The sequence below is a fragment of the Candoia aspera genome, chromosome 7 (genome assembly GCF_035149785.1).
Source record: "Candoia aspera isolate rCanAsp1 chromosome 7, rCanAsp1.hap2, whole genome shotgun sequence".
NCBI lineage: Eukaryota > Metazoa > Chordata > Lepidosauria > Squamata > Boidae > Candoia > Candoia aspera.
In genome coordinates, this window is record NC_086159.1 from 11,252,683 (window position 1) to 11,274,465 (window position 21,783).

At 41.7% G+C, this 21,783-nt stretch overlaps 1 protein-coding gene across 3 annotated transcripts in view; it reads left to right on the forward strand.

The window, feature by feature from the left end:
* The window catches only part of LOC134501260 (solute carrier organic anion transporter family member 1C1-like), a 35,166-nt gene extending 13,383 nt beyond the window's left edge, over positions 1 to 21,783 (forward strand). For all 3 annotated transcript variants that reach the window (XM_063308906.1, XM_063308907.1, XM_063308905.1), the window contains 9 exons: positions 775 to 873; positions 1,848 to 2,087; positions 4,807 to 4,971; positions 7,846 to 8,041; positions 9,807 to 9,972; positions 14,550 to 14,725; positions 16,010 to 16,074; positions 17,933 to 18,050; positions 18,602 to 21,783. In XM_063308906.1, the coding sequence (XP_063164976.1) occupies positions 775 to 873; positions 1,848 to 2,087; positions 4,807 to 4,971; positions 7,846 to 8,041; positions 9,807 to 9,972; positions 14,550 to 14,725; positions 16,010 to 16,074; positions 17,933 to 18,050; positions 18,602 to 18,821 (1,445 nt within the window). In that variant the 3' untranslated portion in view covers positions 18,822 to 21,783. The remainder of the gene's footprint in view (positions 1 to 774; positions 874 to 1,847; positions 2,088 to 4,806; positions 4,972 to 7,845; positions 8,042 to 9,806; positions 9,973 to 14,549; positions 14,726 to 16,009; positions 16,075 to 17,932; positions 18,051 to 18,601) is intronic.

Consider the following 21,783-nt stretch of genomic DNA (forward strand, 5'->3'; position numbering starts at 1 on the left):
CCTGTCTCCTGATTGTACGGTTGATAGGTTAGACCATGCCTGGCTGCTATGTGTTTTATTTTTTGTTTTCTATTATGTATATTGTGTTTATATTTGTTTTATTGTAAACCGCCTAGAGTCACATACAAGTTAGATGGGCAGCTATATAAATTGAGCAAATAAATTAAAATAAATAAGGAGGGATTATCCCCTTCCTCATTTCGCATCACTTACTCCAAATATTTCCCAAATACTCTTTGATAAGTATCTGTGAGAATGGCTTTTTCTCTCTGTCCACACACACAGACACATACTGTTGTACTGTTAAGTCTTTGGACAATTTGGGTTAGCAGAAGATCTCCATTCTGGTAGAGAGGAGAGATGCTGTGGTATCTTCCCAGGTACCTGACCGAAACTCCCTCATCCACATTTTTCAAGATGCAGATGGGATCATCATGCATCCTTCCAACCCTTAAAGGTAGTAACACCTGTCCATCCAAGGTTTCTTTTAGCAACAATATGGAACTGATTTGCTACTGCCATTGCCACCTTCTTGGATGGATGGATGGATGGATGGATGGATGGAGATAGATTAGATAGACTCCCCAGTCTAGCTTGTAGTTCTGAGACTTTCTGAGAAAGTCATTTAAGTACTAACCAAATTTCACCCTGCTTAGTTTTTTGAGCAGCCAAAGTTGGTTTGATGCTGCCACCTGCTGTAGACCCCATTCCTCATCTGTGCTGAAGTCTTCTTCTGCAGGTGTTCCTGTGCTTACGTTAAACCATTTTTCATAGGAACTGTACGGTCATCAGGGATGTTTGGACCAACTCTTGGCTTCCTGCTTGGAGCTTTTTGTGCTAATCTGTGGGTTGACATCGGAGCGGTAGATACTGGTAAGGAACAAGTGTCATATCCAATGTTCTGCCTCAGCCAATTTTGTCCTTCCATCTGGTAGACTTTTGCTAGCCAAGCATCAAAAACTTGAGTTAATGAACCCCCATTTAGCAGGCTTCAGATGCAATGGACAGCAGATTGTCCAGATGTTGCTCCAAAGTAATACAGGTCCATTGCATCTGACTTAGGCCATTAACTATGCATTAATTTTATATTAATTTTATGAGACCAGGGGCAATTTGTCATTTGGGTCAACTTTAGGTCATTACACAAATGATGTAAATTAATGCAAATGACATGCTTTGGGATTTAACAGACATTTTATTTTATGTATTTATTTATTAAATTTGTCCCCACCCATCTCCTCCCATCAGGGAACTCTGGGCGGTTCTGACGTTCTCTCCCCACTCAATGGATATTTGATACGAATATTTGGGACCACAGTGTAGATCTTTGAGTCCCTTCCCTAATGGCTGGATTAGAACATGCTAGATTAGGCTAAAATAAGTTTGCTTGCTTGCAGTTGAGTATGTTGTGGGAACCCAGCCATTGTCTTAGCACTGAGTGTGAATGAGGCTATTACATGAAGCCATAATATTTGTATTTTGAGTGACTACAGTCCACAACCCACTGGTTGCTGAATGAATTCACTTTCTGGGTTTGCATAATAGACTGAACGATAAACTCAGCAAACAGGCTAGGTTATGCACATGTGAGGCACAAAAAAAATAAGCCAGAGTTAAAACTGCATCAGCTTTGCTTATGGTAATGGAGCTCCTACAAATTTAAATGAGCTGATAGGGTGTTGTGCAAACACAACTGAACTGTGTGTTGTTAATCCAAGTTTAGGATTAAATGTGCTATAGGAACACCATGAATGTTCTGGCAATGTCAAGGGTCATACTTAAGAAACTTTTAGAAAACATAGTAAGAGGCTTTTTCTGCAAGTTTGGCTTTTTTTTCCCCCTCCCAGATACACTGACCATCAATTCCAAGGACACACGGTGGGTCGGCGCATGGTGGCTTGGGATGTTGATCTGCGGAACAACCAGTTTTATGTCATCTCTCCCTTTCTGGTTCCTGCCTCACTCTTTGCCGCAAGAAGGAGAACAAGTGGTTAAGTCAAATGAAGTTGATGGAATCCCTCAAGACAGCCAGAGCAAAATGGAAGCCCACAAACCCCCACGGCTGAAGGTTTCAGAAGTGGCAAAAGGTGGTTGAAGAACCCCTTCACTAGTAGCTAATTCTGAACTAGTCCGGAGCCAAACCTGTGTTCTGCAATTTTGTAACCGTTCTTACTCAATTTGATGCAAGTGAAATGGCTTATCTTTTTTTTCCCAAAAAGAACACCCCTTTGGCAACATTTTCAGATTAGGTTAGTCTACCCATATTTAATGCTTAGTTTAACCAGAAAGTCAGCGGTAGAGCTGTTTGTCAAGATGATAATGCATCAGGTGGCGAAATGCAGCAGAGCAGAAGCCCAGAAAATTGCTAGAATTAAGAAGTATTGCGTGAATGTTTGTATTGACATTATCCAGCAATGACAGATTGTTCTACCACCTTACCAGGCTTGATTGTGACCCAACAATGGGTGAACCCCCAGGGTCACAAATAGGCTTGGAGTCCCATTCTTACAGTCCTAGCAGGCCCCTCTGGCCATAGTTGCTGAAAACGAATGGCCCGCTTTCCTGCCATTTTGAGATGAGAAGCAGATACAGACAACAGGGTAAACCAAGCGTTCCTAAACCTTTAATCATCACACCTCCAGTGTAATATTTTTTTAATAAGAATTTTATTAAGTTTAAAAGAGAGATAAAAACTACAAAAAAGCAAAAAAAAAACTACAAAAAGAAAACTAAAAAAGTATGAAAACACAAGAGAATTTTTTTCTTTTTAGAAATTATGGAAAGAGGTGACTTCTGACTTTCAACAGCAAGGATATATAGAATCAATCCCTTACTCTGTATTAAACCAAGATCACATTATTTCTGTAAATTATTCCATTGGCACAACATGAAAATCACTAAATACAATTGCTCCTTCCCCTTATTTTAAAAGAAGAATATATCTATATTGAAAGCCGGCTGGGAGACCTTGGGCCAGTCCCTCTCTCTCAGCCCAAGAGCCAATCAGGTGTGGTATGAGAGTTCTAGTCCCGCCTCAGACATGAAAGCCGGCTGGGTGACCTTGGGCCAGTCCCTCTCTCTCAGCCCAAGAGCCAATCAGGTGTGGTATGAGAGTTCTAGTCCTGCCTCAGGCATGAAAGCCGGCTGGGTGACCTTGGGCCAGTCCCTCTCTCTCAGCCTGGCTCACCTCACAGGGTTGTTGTTGTGGGGAAAATAGGAGGAGGAAAGATTATTACGCATGTTTGCAGCCTTGAGTTATTTATAAAAAAGATAATAATAAAGGCAGGATAGAATGAATGAATGAATGAATGAATGAGTGTGTGTGTGTGTCTGTGTGTGTGTATATATATATTCTATCCTGCCTTTATTATTATAGAATATAGTGTGTGTGTGTGTGTGTATTCTATCCTGCCTTTATTATTTTGAGATGAGAAGCAGATACAGACAATAGTGTATCTACTTCTCATCTCAATATATATATATATATATATATCCTAATCAACTTCCCCCCCAAAGATAACATTTATTTAACTATTTCCTTCCTACTACTATTATATACATTTCTGTCTACTATAATAAAGATCCAGTCAAAAAGCATATAAATTATCTGCCATTATAATTAATAATACAATGATTATAATAACCAATCATATTAAGCCTAAAACCAAGCATTTATTATTATACCTTATTAAACTTAATCCAAGTCATTAAAGATAAATGAAGTCAAACAAGCCCTGAAAACAATCCAGATAAATATTCTTAAACCCTTACCCCACTTCCAAATAAACCAAAGCATTTACATATCCCCACAATACACACAGAGCTTTTTTCATAAAGAAATCAAACAGCCCAACTGCCACACTTCCTTTTAGTGTAATCTTAATGTACACACCTCCCCTAAAAATCCAAACACCAAAATGAGCACAAATGAACGATAAAAACAATAAAACCACACTTTGGGAAAGGTGGATTTATTGCCACAATGTACAACTAAAAGGTTCTTCACACCTCCCCTGTATTCTATCTGCACTTCCCTGAGAGAAATGCACGTCATAGTTTGGCAAACCCTGGTGTAAATCTTGAAACAGGCACACCGCAGTTACAAAATAAAGAAACCTTCCATATTTCTGCCCCCCGCCCCCAAATTCCCACTTATGTGTACGATGTATCTCAGTTATTTTACAGCCTCCCTCCCAGCAAAACTTTATTTATTTATTTATTTATTGTATTTTCATACCGCCCATCTCAGAAGGACTCTGGGCGGTTTACAAAAGATTTTAAACAACAGTAATTGAATATCAATTAAAGAGATACATTATAAAAATATAAATCTACAAATATCCTTGCCTGACAGTACAAGGTTGCTTCAGCCTCAGTTGGCCTCATGCCTGTAAGCTGAATCAGGAAGTATCAGGTTTTTTGATCTGTATGTTTTGGAAGGGATTTCTTTCTGGCTGGTATTTGAGAATCTCTCTCAAGGTGTCCTAACTGACTCGGGGAGTGACCCTGCTGAGGCCATAGTGGGATCTTAGCCAAATAAGGACTTGTCGAATTAGTCCTATACAATTAGGTCATGTCACTACATCTTAACCCTTGTGGTGATTTTATTCCAATAATGTTAATTAACAACTTATTAAATGACTTGATTATATACTCCAATGTTTTTTCCCCTCTTTGTCAAATTGTAATTAAGTTTTCTTAATTACAAATTTGAATAAAAATCAAAGTTAGGCTCAGAGGTAAATAGACCTGATACTGAATATGGTGACCATCTCTTTATTTCAAATATTTCTTTTTCTATTTCAGATTTCTTTCCTACTTTGAAAAAGCTATTGGGAAATTCCATCTTCCTCACCTATTTGCTCCTCACAATCCTCCAGTACAATTCTCTGGTTGGCATGGTAACCTTTGAATCGAAGTTTATGGAGCAGCAGTTCAACATATCTGTTTCAAGAGCCATCTTTCTTATTGGTAGGTAAAGCTCTTCTCTTCCTTTTTCAGATATTCTGGCTTGGTGAGTAGCCACGTGGGAGTGTACTTACTGACGGATCAGTTGCTTGGTCTATGAGTACAGGTAGTCCTCACTTAATGACCATTTGTTTAGTGATGGTTCAGACTTACAATGGTGCTGGAAAAAAGACTTACAACCAGTGCTCACACTTACAACCTTTCCAACATCCCTGCAGTCATGTGATCACAATATGGGCACTTGCCAACTGGTTCGCATTTATGACTGTCGCAGCATCCCATGGTCACATGATCACATTTTTGACATTCCTGGCTGGCTTCTGGCAAGTAAAATCAATGGGGGACCATGTGATTCACTTAATGGCCACATGGTTTGCTTAATGACCGCAGTGATTTGCTTAATGACCACTGCAAAAAAGGTCATAAAAATCATGTTAGATTCGCTTAATATTTGGAAAGCAGTGGGCCCAGATAATATCCCAGTGGGGGTACTGAGGTACTGTGCTGAACAGCTGGCCAGTGTCCTCACAGACATATTTAATATTTCTTTGCATCAGGCTGTGGTCCCGGTATGCTTTAAGACTGCAACCATTATACCTGTGCCTAAAAAATCTACAATCATGTGTCTCAATGACTATCGTCCGATAGCACTCTCTCCCATTGTGATGAAATGTTTTTAGAGGCTGATAAAGGACTTTCCAGACTCCCTACATCGTTTGACCCACTTCAGTTTGCTTATCGGCAGAACCGCTCTGCAGAGGATGCAATCTCCTCTGGTCTTCATTCGAGCTTGGTACATCTGGAGGAGAAGAACAGCTGTGTGCGATTGCTGTTTGTTGATTTCAGCTCAGCATTCAGTACGATTGTTCCCCAGCTCTGGTGGACAAACTGGGTTCTCTGGGCTCCAGCACTCCTTGTGTAATTGGCTACTTGGCTTCCTTACTGAGAGGTCTCAGTGGGTGCAAGTTGGAAATAGTGTCTCTCGCTCTGTTTCTTTGAGCACCGGCTCCCCACCGGGCTGTGTCCTGAGCCCACCGTTGTTCACCCGGGTGACCCACGACTGTTGTGCCAGGTTTGCCACCAACCCCGTTGTGAAATACGCGGATGATACAACCGTGGTGGGTCTCGTCAGGGGTGATGATGAGCGGGCTGATAGGGAGGAGATGAAGGCTTTGGTGGAGTGGTGTGATATAAACAGCTCGGTTCTAAACGTGGAAAAAACCAAGGAGACGATTATTGACTTTAGGAAGAACCGGCTTAGCCACCCTTTATTAATGACACAGCTGTGGAGTCAGTCAGTAGCATTAGATTCCTGGGGGTGCAGAGAGCGAATAGCCTGACTTGGTCTCTTAACACCGCATTTTTGGTGAAACGAGCACAGCAACGTCTGCATTTATTTATTTGTTTGTTTGTTTATTTATCCAATTTGTCCCTGCCCATCTCCTCCCACTGGGGGACTCTGGGCGGGTATTTTTTGCACCGGATGAGGAAAGTGCATCTTCCACCTCCCATCCTCCTTCCTTTCTATAGAGGCACTACAGAGAGCGTATCGACCAACTGCATTTCCATCTGGTTTGGAGGCTGCAGTGCCTCGGCCAGGAAGTCCGTGCAGAGGGTGGTGAGGGCAGCAGAGAAGACATTTGGGATCCCGCTGCCTCTCATCCAGGATATACTGTAGCACATACACGCTGCCTGTCCAGAGCTGGAAAGATCGTCAGAGACTCCTCCTGTCCTCATCAAAGCCTGTTTCCTTTGTTACCCTCTGGGAAAAGGTTCCACTGCATCCGATGTAGAGCAGCCAGATTGGGTAATAGCTTTGTCCCCCAGGCTATTACTCCTGAATACTCAGTAAGTTTTTTAAGTGGAATGTGTAAGGAATGTATATTTTATAGTAATTATGGCATTTTTATTTTAGTGTCTGATTCTGTTTGTGAGCCAACTGCAACAAAATTTCATTTTATTATGCACTTGGTATATAGTGGAATGACAATACAGCTATGCTATGCTATGCTATGCTATTCTAGACCACTTTGCTTAGCAACTGAAATTCTGGTCTCAATTTTGGTCATTAAGCGAGGACTACCTGTAACAATAGACATTCCATGAGACTGAGCAGGCTCACATAATGTATGGGTGAGGTGGGGTGACTTTTATGGACATTCTTTTTCCCTGTAAGAGTGAACTCTGCATGAACAGAGAGAAGGAGAGGAGGGGATCAGAGGGGAAGAGTGAAAATAAGACAGAATGGATTGGAAAAAAAATAGAGCAAGAAATGAGGATGTCAGAGACAGCAGAAGGAGTGTTAGGAGACAGGAAGAAAAAAGTGGTGGCCATACAGCAGGTGCCCGGTTTAAGAATGTCCCGGTTTACGGACGACTCCTAGTTAAGAAAGGACCGCCATAAAAACTATTATATTAAAAATTCGAGTTAAGGGTTTATGTTTCGGGTTAAATACACAATTCTACTTTGTGTGTTATTATGTCTAAGATGTTTTAGTGTATTTGGAAGTGTTTTTTAAGTGTTTTATATGCATAGAAAGGTAAATATATATACTATATACTAAGACAAACATTTGACTAACTGATGCTAAATAACTGTTCCAGCTTACATATAAATTTGACTTAAGGACAGACTTAGGAACAGAACTAATTCTTAAAGTGGGACCTGCTGTACTCCCTTTTGGTTCTGATCACACCCATCTTTAGATCTGACCCAACCCACTTTTGGCATTGTCTCTTGACACTGCCAAACTGAAGCCCCAGGCGGATTATTACCACCCCTGGCACCGGGTTATGTTAACCAGTTGTTCTGAAGAAGGATATGCATTTTGTGTTCAGTGATGGGTGAGACGACGTTGCTGTTCCCTTTCCTTTGTAGGTGTGATCATTTTACCTATTACCATTGTGGGGATGTTCTTGGGAGGTTTTCTCATCAAGAGGTTCAAACTGCACATTGCAGGCATGGCGAAGTTTGCCTGTATCACCTTTGTGACAGCCTTCCTGTTAAATCTCTTTTACTTTGGTGTCAGTTGCCAAGTGCTTCAAGTGGCCGGTTTGACTGTCAACTACTCTGGGTTCGTCATCTTGTTCATTTTGGGGGGGAAGGGGGGAAGGGAGATGCAGATTATGTATAGTTTTATTTATTTTGATTATTTTATTTTATTTATTCCATTTGTATAGCCGCCCAGTGACTCTGGGTGGCTAATAATCATAAACACAATTAAACAATTAACACAGTAGAAAATACAAATAGCAGCCAGTATTATAATCCATCATGTCAGCACAACCATGAAATGGGGCCCTTCACACACTCGGGGCCCCAGGCCCGGGCACACAGCCAGGTCTTCAAGGCCTTCTGAAAAGCCAGCAGGATCAGGGCCATCCTAATCTCAGGAGTGAGGATGTTCCAGAGGGCAGGCGCCACAGCAGAAAAGGCATGTCTCCTGGTCCCTGCCAACAGACATTCTTTGGCTGATGGGACCCGGAGCCTGCCCATCCTGCCAGACTGGATTGGATGGGTAGAGGCAACTGGGGAAAGATGGTCCCTCAGGTAACCTGCCTTGGCATTATATTTTGTAATGCATGGAGTGTATTCTGATGCATTGCTCCCTCCCAGAATGGTTCCAGGCAAAAAAGTTCTCCTACAATTTTTTCCCCCACTATCTCATTTAATTTGATTTTCATCAGAAGTAGTTTTTGACATTTCTTTCAAAGGAGAGAGATGATCCTAGTAATTCTCATTGCTGGAATGGGAAGTTCTTGCAATTATTTCATTACTAGAAGGTCAAGGGTTGTGTGCGAATGGCCTGTCTTTCTTTGGGCCTTTGTCTCTCCAATACCCTAAAGCCTATCTGGGGGAGAGAGGCCGAAAGCCCATGTTCTATGCATGTGTGCCAGGGAAGAAAGGTGGAAGGAAGTGACCCGAGATTAGTAGTCTCTTAGACAAAATGCAAGTAGAGGAATAGAAAAAAGGGACACGGAATAGATCAGTGTTTCTCAACCTTAGTAAGGTTAAGATGTGTGGACTTCAACTCCCAGAATTCTCCTAGCCAGTGTGGTAGCTGGGGGAATTCTGGGAATTGAAGTCCACACATCTTAACCTTACTAAGGTTGAGAAACACTGGAATAGATCCTTAGCTTTCTATCTACACCTTACTGCCCACTGTGGTCAGTAGGGCACAAAGTCCTGAAGAGTCAGTGCCATTAGAGCCACACCTTCAGGAACGTAGTGGCTTCCCAGACATCAGTCACTCTGAAATCTCTCTAGGTGCCCACACTTTCCAACCTGGAAAAAGCCCAGTGGGAATTCTTCCAATAAGGCCTTTTTTCCCTTCCAGATTGGGAAATATAGAACCAGGGAGGCTTCAGAGTGATGGCCAGATGAGCATCAGAAAACAGCAGCACTAGCAAGTGCTCACCACAACTTCTAACAATAAACTAAGCGTGGGTGGGTGGGTGGGGGGACACCACTGAGAGAAATTGGAGAGAAATTCTCAAGCACCCTGAGAATAAAGTAGAAAACTTAAACTTCTTTCACTGGGGTGATCTTTTTCCCCTGAAAAATTACAATGCAAGTTAAAGCCCAGCATTAGGAAAAGAAAAAACTTTGTCAATCCCATAGATTCAAGGCTGTTCTCTCTGTGAGAATTAAGTCTTATCGGTCTGTTTTGGGATCCCTCCTTCCTTGCATAGGGTTATTTTCCAACAGTTTTTTATCCTTCTGAAACCCATGGTACTACCCTCTTATGCATGGATGGCATTGTTTTGGCTGAGAAGAAGTATGTTTATCTCGATCTTTTCCTCCTTGGATTCCTGATGGCTCCATCACTATTCCTTTAGCATAAAAGAAGCATCCTTCTCCAGAGGGAAGATGTTGCCTGCCTGCAACTCTGACTGTGGCTGTGAAGAGAACCACTGGGATCCAGTCTGTGGAGGCAATGGTATCACCTACATGAACCCATGTTTAGCTGGCTGCAAAGCTTCCGTGGGAAGTGGAAAGGATTTGGTAAATGCAGAGATGTTGTAATATATGCCTTCAGTGTAAAGGAAATAATTTCTTAGTTTCCTGAGAACAGGCAAGCAACAGAATATTTCATCTCTGCAAAGTTTCACAGGGATGTTTCATGTGCAAGTGTGTTCAAAGTTCCCACTGATGTTGCTTCCCTTGACATCATGTGGAATGTCATGTTGTAAGAGCTAGAGGCATGGATGCCTCTTCTGACTTTTCCACCCAGTTCCTGGAGATGCCAGAAGAAGATTCCATATGGGCAGTCTGGGGGAAAGGGTAAAACAAGTCAAGATGGAGTCAGCAATTGGGCGATCAAAGCTCTTCTTGTTGTTTATTCGTTTAGTCGCTTCCGACTCTTCGTGACTTCATGGACCAGCCCACGCCAGAGCTTCCTGTCGGTCGTCAACACCCCCAGCTCCCCCAGGGACGAGTCTGTCACCTCTAGAATGTCATCCATCCACCTTGCCCTTGGTCGGCCCCTCTTCCTTTTGCCCTCCACTCTCCCTAGCATCAGCATCTTCTCCAGGGTGTCCTGTCTTCTCATTATGTGGCCAAAGTATTTCAGTTTTGCCTTTAATATCATTCCCTCAAGTGCGCAGTCTGGCTTTATTTCCTGGAGGATGGACTGGTTTGATCTTCTTGCAGTCCAAGGCACTCTCAGAATTTTCCTCCAACACCACAGTTCAAAAGCATCGATCTTCCTTCTCTCAGCCTTCCTTATGGTCCAGCCCTCGCAGCCATATGTTACTACAGGGAACACCATTGCTTTAACTATGCGGACCTTTGTTGTCAGTGTGATGTCTCTGCTCTTAACTATTTTATTGAGATTTGTCATTGCTCTTCTCCCAAGGATTAAGCGTCTTCTGATTTCCTGACTGCAGTCAGCATCTGCAGTAATCTTCGCACCTAGAAATACAAAGTCTTTCACTGCTTCTACGTTTTCTCCCACTATTTGCCAGTTATCAATCAAGCTGGTTGCCATAATCTTGGTTTTTTTGAGGTTTAGCTGCAAGCCAGCTTTTGCACTTTCCTCTTTCACCTTCATCATAAGGCTCCTCAGTTCCTCTTCGCTTTCAGCCATCAAAGTGGTATCATCTGCATATCTGAGATTGTTAATGTTTCCTCCAGCGATTTTAACTCCAGCCTTGGATTCCTCAAGCCCAGCATGTTGCATGATGTGTTCTGCATACAAGTTGAATAGGTAGGGTGAGAGTATACAGCCCTGCCGTACTCCTTTCCCAATCTTAAACCAGTCCGTTGTTCCGTGGTCTGTTCTTACTGTTGCTACTTGGTCGTTATACAGATTCTTCAGGAGGCAGACAAGATGACTTGGTATCCCCATACCACTAAGAACTTGCCACAATTTGTTATGGTCCACACAGTCAAAGGCTTTAGAATAGTCAATAAAACAGAAAGAGTTGTTTTTCTGAAACTCCCTGGCTTTTTCCATGATCCAGCGGATATTGGCAATTTGGTCCCTAGTTCCTCTGCCTTTTCTAAACCCAGCTTGTACATCTGGCAATTATCGCTCCATGAATTCCTGGCTGAGACCAAAACTTCCCTGCTGGTTGGGGAAAAAAAAAAAATACTGCGGAAGAGGCATAAATGCCTTTAAGGCAACACACACATATCTATACAAAAATTAAGATTCTGGTAGACATATTTTGCATTGTTAAAACTCTAAGGTATATTTTACCCATTTTTGGTTTGCAAAGGTTCTCAGGATCCCTCTCCAGCTGATTAAGAGAATTGGTGGAGGTCTCCGTAGAAGTTTGAGTGCAATCAGAGATCAAAAGAAACCACGGGGAACATGGGTGCCATTTCTCTGATTCTATTTTCCACACAGGGGACTCAAGTGCAAATTCTGTGCAGTTTCAAATGGGAATCATTTGCACATGATTAAGTATCAAGGAAGCTGTGGTCATGTCAGGATTTCTCCAAGATGGGTTGACCAAGTGCTGCAGTAGACATCTCCCTGGGAGTGAGACTTCTATAAATGTTGTCCTATATGAGGAAGGGAATATGTTTTCAATACAGGAGACCCCAAATTCAGACTCTGTTCTCCGTAGTTGTTTCTCGATTGTAAGTTAAGTGATTGAATTTTGTGACCCAGAAAAACCAGATCAGTCTTCTCTAATCCAGTGTTCTCCAGGTATCTTATATTCAAGCTCCCAGACCTCCAGCTGGAATTGAAGGTTGAAATCCAATGCATCTGAAACACATCACAATGGAGATGGCAGAGCCGGGTATATATTGTTCATAAGCTAGTGGCAGTATTGCAACCAAAACTCTCCCCACAACCCGAGTTTTCTCCCAGCAGAAGCTGGATTCTCGGGTAGCCGGCTCAGGTTTGACTCAGCCTTCCGAGGTAGGTAAAATGAGTACCAGCTTGCTGGGGAAGGTGATGACTGGGGAAGGCAATGGCAAACCACCCCGCTCTATAGACTGCCAAGGAAACGTCGCAAAAGTGGCGTCCCCCCAAAGGGTCAGACGTGACTCGGTGCTTGCACAGGGGACCTTTCACCTTTTTCACAAGCTTTGTTGGAATGGATTAAAGTGGGAATAATACAGAGCTGGAGAACCTGGGACCTTCTAAATACTGTTGGACTATAACACCATTCATCTTGGCTATCTGGGAGCTGATGAGCATTGTAGTCCAGCAGCATCTCTAGAAGACCACGGATCTCCCATCCCTGTTGCCAGCTGATGAATAAAAACTTGCCCCAATGGGCTTTTATGTGAGAGTTTCAAGTCCAGGGACAGACTTAGTAATTAGTAAGGTTGAAAAAATGGTGTGACAAACATATGGCATCAGGGAGAATGCTTGAAACCCATCTCTAAGCATTATCTTATAAGTAAAGTCTATCTACTTTCTTCCAAAGCTACAGAATGATCTTGCCAGTTGATGGGGCATTCCTTTCAATATTTGAATGGAATGCCCCTCTTCCTAAAAAAAGAGACGAGGGACTTCCTAACCCACCCACCCCCCAATTAACAAAGAAGAAATAAAAGTACCTAAAAGGTGGCCCTTCTTGTATTTAAAAGCTACTCTATTTGAGGGCTTTTAGCACGTTGTAGTAATTTATCAGGAAATGAAAGTATTTCTTGGCAGAGGGAAGGAGGAAAAAGCATAGCCATTCCCACAATTCACAATTATATGGCATGAGGTAATTTCTGCAACATCTGGCAATTCTCTCTCCATGAATTGCTGAAGTCTACCTTGCAGGATCTTGAGCATTACCTTACTGGCATGTGAAATGAGTGCCACTGTTCGATAGTTGGAACATTCTTTAGTGTTTCCCTTTTTTGGTATGGGGATATAAGTTGATTTTTTCCAATCTGATGACCATTCTTCTGTTTTCCAAATTTGCTGGCATATAGCATGCATTACCTTGACAGCATTATCTTGCAAGAGTTTGAACAGTTCAGCTGGGATGCCGTCGTCTCCTGCTGCCTTGTTATTAGCTATGCTTCTTAAGGCCCATTCAACCTCACTCTTCAGGATGTCTGGCTCTAGCTCACTGACCACACCATCAAAGCTATCCCCGATATTGTTATCCTTCCTATACAGGTCTTCTGTATATTCTTGCCACCTTTTCTTGATCTCTTCTTCTACTCTTAGGTCCTTGCCATCTTTGTTTTTGATCATACCCATTTTTGCCTAGAATTTACCTCCAATGTTTCTAATTTTCTGGAAGAGGTCTCTTGTCCTTCCTATTCTATTGTCTTCTTCCACTTCCATGCATTGCTTGTTTAAAAAGCTCTACCTCTTTTTTACGTTCAATTGCACAGTTGCAGCATCATCTTGGCCTCCCCCTGAACACCCTTCTTCCATTCCTGCAACCATGGTTAACTTGCTGGTGGGTGGTGAAATGGATTCCCTTAGCAAGGAGAACTCTGTGGTCTTTGTGATGCAACAAAACAAAATGCAGTTTCTTCTCAAAGGCTAAGAGCAGGGTTTCTCAACCAGGGAACTCTCAGGTCAGTAAGGGTTCCCTGGGAGATCACAATTTGTTTAAAAAAATTATTGCAAATTTGGGCAACTTCACATTAAAGAGGTAAGCTTCATTCTTTATTTTTAGTTTAAGAACACTGTTAATGCATATATACAGGCCTACCCATGAAACGAATACAATAATTTTGTAATTTCTGGCCTATCTTTGAGCCTGAATGTGCAGGGGTTCCCCAAGGTCTGAAAAATATTTCAAGGGTTCCTCCAGGGTCAAAAGGTTGAGAAAGGCTGGCTTAGAGAATACAATTGGCACCCTTGGGTGTTCTAAGATTGGATGGGACATGCTGATGGGCCCTATGTCACTCAAGGCCAAGCGACATTGTTACCTTATTCCCTTTTTTTAAAACGAGTCCCAGGAAATATTCACCAGTGATTTAGGAATCTTACTTCTAATTCCCAGAATTGGGGTTACTTAGAAGGAGCAAAGGACAGGTGGAGACATAGCAATTATTTTGGAAATGATTAACATTAAAGCACACAGTTTTGCATACGACTGTGCAGATAGAGATTTGGAAATGTAGAACATTCCAAGCCCTTACTTCATTTTTCTTCTATCTTGCAGGTATTTCAAAACTGCAGTTGTGTAGGAGTTTCGGGAAGTGGTAATTTTTCTGCAGTTTTGGGTCAATGTCCGAGGGATAACTGTACAAAAGAATTCCCTTACTTTTTAGTGTTGTTGTCCATCCTTGCATTTATCTTATCTTTGGGAGGAACACCGACATATATGATTATGTTTAGGTAAATTTCATTATTTTTCTCCTCCTTTTTAAAGCATGGGGGCCAACTGCGTGTCATACTGTAAAATTAAATTCTTATTTATTTATTTATTTGATTTCTATAGCCGCCCATCTCAGTGAGTGACTCTGGGCGGCTTACAACAATAAAACGATAAAACAGTTAAAACAATTACTATTAAAACAGTTAAAATATAAAATATATACAAAATAAATATACATGGCTGCCAAGTGAGCAATGCATGGATGTTAATACAGCCAAGAGACAGGACCATCCACACGCTCGAGGTCCCAGGCCTGGGCACCAAGCCAGGTCTTCACGGCCTTACGAAAGGCCAACAGGGTCGGGGACATCCTAATTTCTGGAGGGAGGATGTTCCAGAGGGCAGGCGCTATGGAAGAGAAGGCACGCTTATATCGCAGTTCAGTGCTTCCTTTTTTCAGAATCCTTCTGAGTGGCAAAAGGCAGTTTTCAGATTTCAGACACATCACTGGGCTTTATTTCCTTTCATTTTTTATGCCAGCTTGAGTAATGTATTGTAGAAATCCAACATGAGCAAAATTTTTACAATTGCTGCTACAGTCCCCTATGAAATTTCCAATCAAGAAAACATATTGCTGTTACAAAATCAAGCTTTCCAAATCGAAAGTTCTAATTTCAAATCCGTGCATCAGATTCTCAGCATGATCTGCCCACATTTATTTATTTGACTTTTAATCCACACTGTAATCAAAGACCTGAGGCTGAATAACAACATTGTTTAAACATTAAAGCACAATTTAAAAGCTCTGTACAATGATACAAACATTAAAACTACATTGACAAATAGCACAGGAAGAAATACCATGAGCATCTGAGGATTTTTAAGTCATACTGATTGCTTTTCCCAATGGGTGGGCTGTAAGCCTGTGCTTAATCTGAGTTGTTGATTATACATCATTCCAATTGGTTTCAACTCTTAACCATATTGTGCTGACTAGCTCATCTTCAGATTTCATTTATTTCTTTATATTATTATTATTATTAAGAATTTTTCCATACACTAAAAGACAAATCTACAGAAAAAGAAAGGAAAGAGAGAAAAAGAAAAAGAAAAAAAGTGCAAGAAACAGGGGAAAGGGGTAGAAAAAGAAACAGAAATCAAGAAAAATAAAGTTACTTCCGACCTTCTTTTCAACAGATATTTACAATCTTATTTTCCCTCTTCCCTTTAGATTTCATTTATTTCAATGTCTCTAGTCTAAACTCACCTTTGAATGTCTCCCAATTCCTCCTTTTGTTTTTCAGATCAGTTTCACCAGATCTGAAATCTTTTGCTGTTGGCATTGAAGCTTTATGTGGAAGGATACTTGGTAAATAGTTTCCACGTTTCATTTTAGATTCTAAGCAGATAATGTTATCTATTAGCTAGGAGATGCACAATATTTTGGAGAGAAACTGGCTAGTATGATGTCCTAAGGTAAACCCCCAATCTGGTGTCTTCTAAACATGTTGGATTTAATTTTCTATCATTTTGACTTAAGTTGGCCAACTGGATAATGTCAATTTCAGGAGACCTGTTCTAAGGCTCCTGGTGACGAAGGACATATCCACGCTATCCCTTTAAGCTTCTCTTGTGCTCATGGTTGATTAAGTCTAACTCAGTTTATGCAAAACTTCTGGACCAAGAAGTTTGGCAACATCTTGTAAAGGCCTCAGTCTGGACTGCAAGCTGCCATGTCATCCCATTGGACAATTTCTTTGCTGCTGTCACTTCACCTTCTTAACCTCCCTCAGCTGGGAACGTGTGCCTGACAGAACCCCAGGAGAATCCACAAGGGAAGTGGTGGTCAAATAAGTCAAGATGACTACCGTGCCTGCACAGTCAAAGCCCTGCTCCTTTTTTCCATCATGTACATAAATATAAAAGAGAGGTGGGGTTCTGATCACCCAGACATAGCCACAACCTTGATCTTCTGGCTTTCCTCGCAGATGACCGTTCAGAACCATTTATTAGTTTCATTATTTTCCTGTTATCCTCTGTGTGACGTTACAATGAGCAGTAGCCACAGAGACTGCACTTCCTTCTGACATTTCATGAGAGAAGCCCCTGTTGCACTCTTTAAAATAAATTCTGAACTGGTAATTAATCAAACTGGTCATTTAAAACCAAACAAGGTTGCTGCACTGATTGATCACTGAACTGACCAGGGTTTGCATTTCAGCATTCCACCAGTAAAGTTCTTAAAAAGGAAAAAAAATGGACAAGGCACCAAACAAACATCTAACATGCACCAGCCAAACCAGACAGTAGCACCTCAGGTGATATAGGCAGGAAAACAGTATGTTGAAAGTGGAGTAGATGTCATTTGCAGTGACCGGGGGCTTTTTGCCAAGTGTCCAAGCAGTGATCAGATGCCCAGACAATTGATTCTTTTAGATCCAGAGACAAGGATCACACCAGTAAGAAAGGAGACTTGAAGCTTTATTGTTTAACTGTGGCAGGCAGATTAAACAGCAACACAAGAAAGCATACCAAGCCAGATGATAAGAAATCTCACTTCAGCTGTCGGGAGCTCCAGTAAACAGTCAGGAGCTCCAGTAAAGCAGAGAGCCCCAAAGCCAATTTTGCACACAGTACCCAGGAACAGGGTCAGTGGCCAAGCTGCAAACTCAAGAGGCAATCCAAAGGTTTTTATCAAAGTCTGGCCCTAAAACCTTGTGACCCTGTTTCCATGGTACAGAGACTGCAGGATATGGCCTTGACTGGATAGTTCCCAGGGTCTGGGCACCTGTTTATGACACAATCCAAGAGCCTGGAAGCTATACCAATAAGCTAGTGCGAAGGTAAACAATCTTGGGGTTTTCTCTTCTCCCTCCCTTTTCAAGCAAGAGTGAAAAACAAGCAGATTAGATATAGCTTAAAATGAACTCTAAACTTCTATAATTTTCTTATAGAAGGAGAAATCAAAATATGTCACTTAAACTCCTCGAAATACAATGGGACAGGGGTGGGAACAGGATGATGTTGTCCATTCCACATAATTTACAGTGTGGAAATGGATCTCCAACCAAAGTCCTTTGCATTTCCTACTCCTTGTTTCTTTTTTAGGAGTTGAACCTGAGCCATTTTGTTCACACTGCACATCCTCTGCCACTGAGCTTTGGTTCCTCTAAAGCCTTGCTGAATAAGCCAAGCCAGCCTCACTTGTTTCCCTCATCATATTTCAGGAGGACTTCCGGCACCAATTTACTTTGGAGCGTTGATTGATCAGACCTGCTTGAAATGGGGTGTGAAAATCTGTGGTGGATCTGGGGCTTGCAGGGTATATAATACCGAAGCATTCAGGTAAGCCTCAAAGGAGGAAGAGAACCTATGAACTAAGATGAGCTGTGGTTAAGAACTTCTCTTGTGTTGGATCTGGATGAGTAAATCTGTTTTCACACCCTAAATAAGGGTGAGGACCTTTCATAGAAGAGTTACATGCTGGGGAAGGAAGGAAGGAAGGAAGGAAGGAAGGAAGGAAGGAAGGAAGGAAGGAAGGAAGGAAGGAAGGAAGGAAGGAAGGAAGGAAGGAAGGAAGGAAGGAAGGAAGGAAGGGGCAAGAACATTGGAGAATGAAATGGACAGGAAAGAAAAAGAGTATGAGAGCACAATCTGTAATGTTAACTTTTTAATATGGACCTCTCCAATTGTGGTTTATTAAATAAACTATTATTAAATGAAACACGACTTTGCCTGATGTGTGAATCAGTAGGCTCTGAATCCTGTAGGCTCCTTTTGAAAGGCTAAGAACATTGCTGCACTGATTTCCAAATATGAAGATGCTAGCCCTCTTCTAGGAAACACTCCTGCTCTGTTCCAACTCAGCCTGTTCTCACACTGTTTTTTTCTCCTAGGAATGTCTACCTTGGGGTCATTACTGCACTAAGATTTGGAAGCTGCCTTCTTTATATCATCCTTTGCATTTTAATCATGAAGCGTTGCAGGCAAGGCAATCAAATGACGAAGGCAACCAAAAATGCAGAAATCCCTGACATTAAGTTGTCCAATATCAGTCCAAAGACAGAAGTGTCCTGTTGCCAAGAGATGCAAGTCACTGGAGACAATCCCTTGTGAAAAGGTCAAGGAATATGATCGTGGATGCTCATGCACACAGGGCTGCAAATTGTGGACTCATCACAAGTAAACTGTGCAGCTCCTAACTATACTACTCCTTGACCAAGCCAAAGCTCTTCCAGTCACTGGGGCTAGACATTGACATTAGTATCAACCGCTGGTTCAAAAAGAAGCAATCTGGAACCCAGTCTAAGTTCAAGAAAGTCTTGGATCCTGAGCAAGGTATTTGGGGAACTCTCACTAATGGCCCAACTGCGATTGTGGAATAACTCCTGGATGAATATGTGGTAGTCTCAGGAGTTCCTAAATACTGGTGCCTGTTAAACTATGCAGTGCCATGTCAAGCCTGGCACAAGGTCATGGAAGTTGGAAAAGGAAGATCTGGTTTTGGGACACAAAATGAGAACTATGTGTTGTGTCATACTGAAAAAACAGAGGAGATACTTTTGTTGATTTAAACAACTCCTCCTCCTACTCCTCTCCAATGCTCTGTTGTCAAGAAACTCTTCTCTTTACTTCTGCATAATTTTCTTCCCTTCTGGTTTGGGATCTCTCTACACAACGTTTACACAAATAAGGTTCTTTTGCTAATTTAGTTTCTCAGAACAAGCATCTTGCAAACTGATGACTATTGCAGTGTGGAGATGGTCAAAGTGTGTGGTTAATAAGTTGCAAAGGTGCCACAACAGCACTTGACACTAAGAGCCATGCATTTCTCTCAAGAGATGATGACTGCCACACACAGCAGATATCCCTGAGTAACTGAACTCTGGTTTCCTCAATTAAGCCAATATTCTGGGTTAGCTTGACTGAACCATAAGCTAAACTTTCCACATTGGCCAGATTCATACAACAAAATAAGCCATAAACTAACCAAACACATTTTAGATTAGAGCACTGTGTAAATACAGTCCTGAAAAGGTGCCTTCTGATGCTTTGGGTTTTTACGCCATCATTGTTTAGCTGTCTGATGAGTTTGCAGCCCTGTTTTCACCTTTTTCAATGAGTAAGTTGGAGAGACTTCAGGTGTGTTTACACAGCACATTTATCCATGGTTTACAAACCAGTTTAATTCCAGGCTGCTGTACAGAAATGAATGTGTAAATTATAAACTATCCTCCTATCCTGGTTTCACACAATAGTTTGTGGTTCATATGAACACTGCCATAGATAGAAGAAAGATTTGGGGAAACTGTTTGTACCAGAAGAATTGAGAATCCAAGATGGCAGATTACCTCAACATCCTTTGCTAATGGATCTGTTTCAAAAACTGATGAAGAACTTCTCAAAGAGTAATTTTAACCAGCTCTGATTTACTGGTTTGACTTTTTTTCCCTTGACATTTTCAGCAGTGATAATTTGATCTCATTATAGTGATGAGAAATCATACCTTTTAAAAAAGAAAATTACCTCATGCCATATAATTGTGAATTGTGGGAATGGCTATGCTTTTTCCTCCTTCCCTCTGCCAAGAAATACTTTCATTTCCTGATAAATTACTACAACGTGCTAAAAGCCCTCAAATAGAGTAGCTTTTAAATACAAGAAGGGCCACCTTTTAGGTACTTTTATTTCTTCTTTGTTAATTGGGGGGTGGGTGGGTTAGGAAGTCCCTCGTCTCTTTTTTTAGGAAAAACATTCAAATATTGAAAGGAATGCCCCATCAACTGGCAAGATCATTCTGTAGCTTTGGAAGAAAGTAGATAGACTTTACTTATAAGATAATGCTTAGAGATGGGTTTCAAGCATTCTCCCTGATGCCATATGTTTGTCACACCATTTTTTCAACCTTACTAATTACTAAGTCTGTCCCTGGACTTGAAACTCTCACATAAAAGCCCATTGGGGCAAGTTTTTATTCATCAACTGGCAACAGCGATGGGAGATCCGTGGTCTTCTAGAGATGCTGCTGGACTACAATGCTCATCAGCTCCCAGATAGCCAAGATGAATGGTGTTATAGTCCAACAGGATTTAGAAGGTCCCAGGTTCTCCAGCTCTGTATTATTCCCACTTTAATCCATTCCAACAAAGCTTGTGAAAAAGGTGAAAGGTCCCCTGTGCAAGCACCGAGTCACGTCTGACCCTTTGGGGAGACACCACTTTTGCGACGTTTTCTTGGCAGACTATAGAGCGGGGTGGTTTGCCATTGCCTTCCCCAGTCATCACCTTCCCCAGCAAGCTGGTACTCATTTTACCTACCTCGGAAGGCTGAGTCAACCTGAGCCGGCTACCTGAGAATCCAGCTTCTGCTGGGAGAAAACTCGGGTTGTGGGGAGAGTTTTGGTTGCAATACTGCCACTAGCTTATGAACAATATATACCCGGCTCTGCCATCTCCATTGTGATGTGTTTCAGATGCATTGGATTTCAACCTTCAATTCCAGCTGGAGGTCTGGGAGCTTGAATATAAGATACCTGGAGAACACTGGATTAGAGAAGACTGATCTGGTTTTTCTGGGTCACAAAATTCAATCACTTAACTTACAATCGAGAAACAACTACGGAGAACAGAGTCTGAATTTGGGGTCTCCTGTATTGAAAACATATTCCCTTCCTCATATAGGACAACATTTATAGAAGTCTCACTCCCAGGGAGATGTCTACTGCAGCACTTGGTCAACCCATCTTGGAGAAATCCTGACATGACCACAGCTTCCTTGATACTTAATCATGTGCAAATGATTCCCATTTGAAACTGCACAGAATTTGCACTTGAGTCCCCTGTGTGGAAAATAGAATCAGAGAAATGGCACCCATGTTCCCCGTGGTTTCTTTTGATCTCTGATTGCACTCAAACTTCTACGGAGACCTCCACCAATTCTCTTAATCAGCTGGAGAGGGATCCTGAGAACCTTTGCAAACCAAAAATGGGTAAAATATACCTTAGAGTTTTAACAATGCAAAATATGTCTACCAGAATCTTAATTTTTGTATAGATATGTGTGTGTTGCCTTAAAGGCA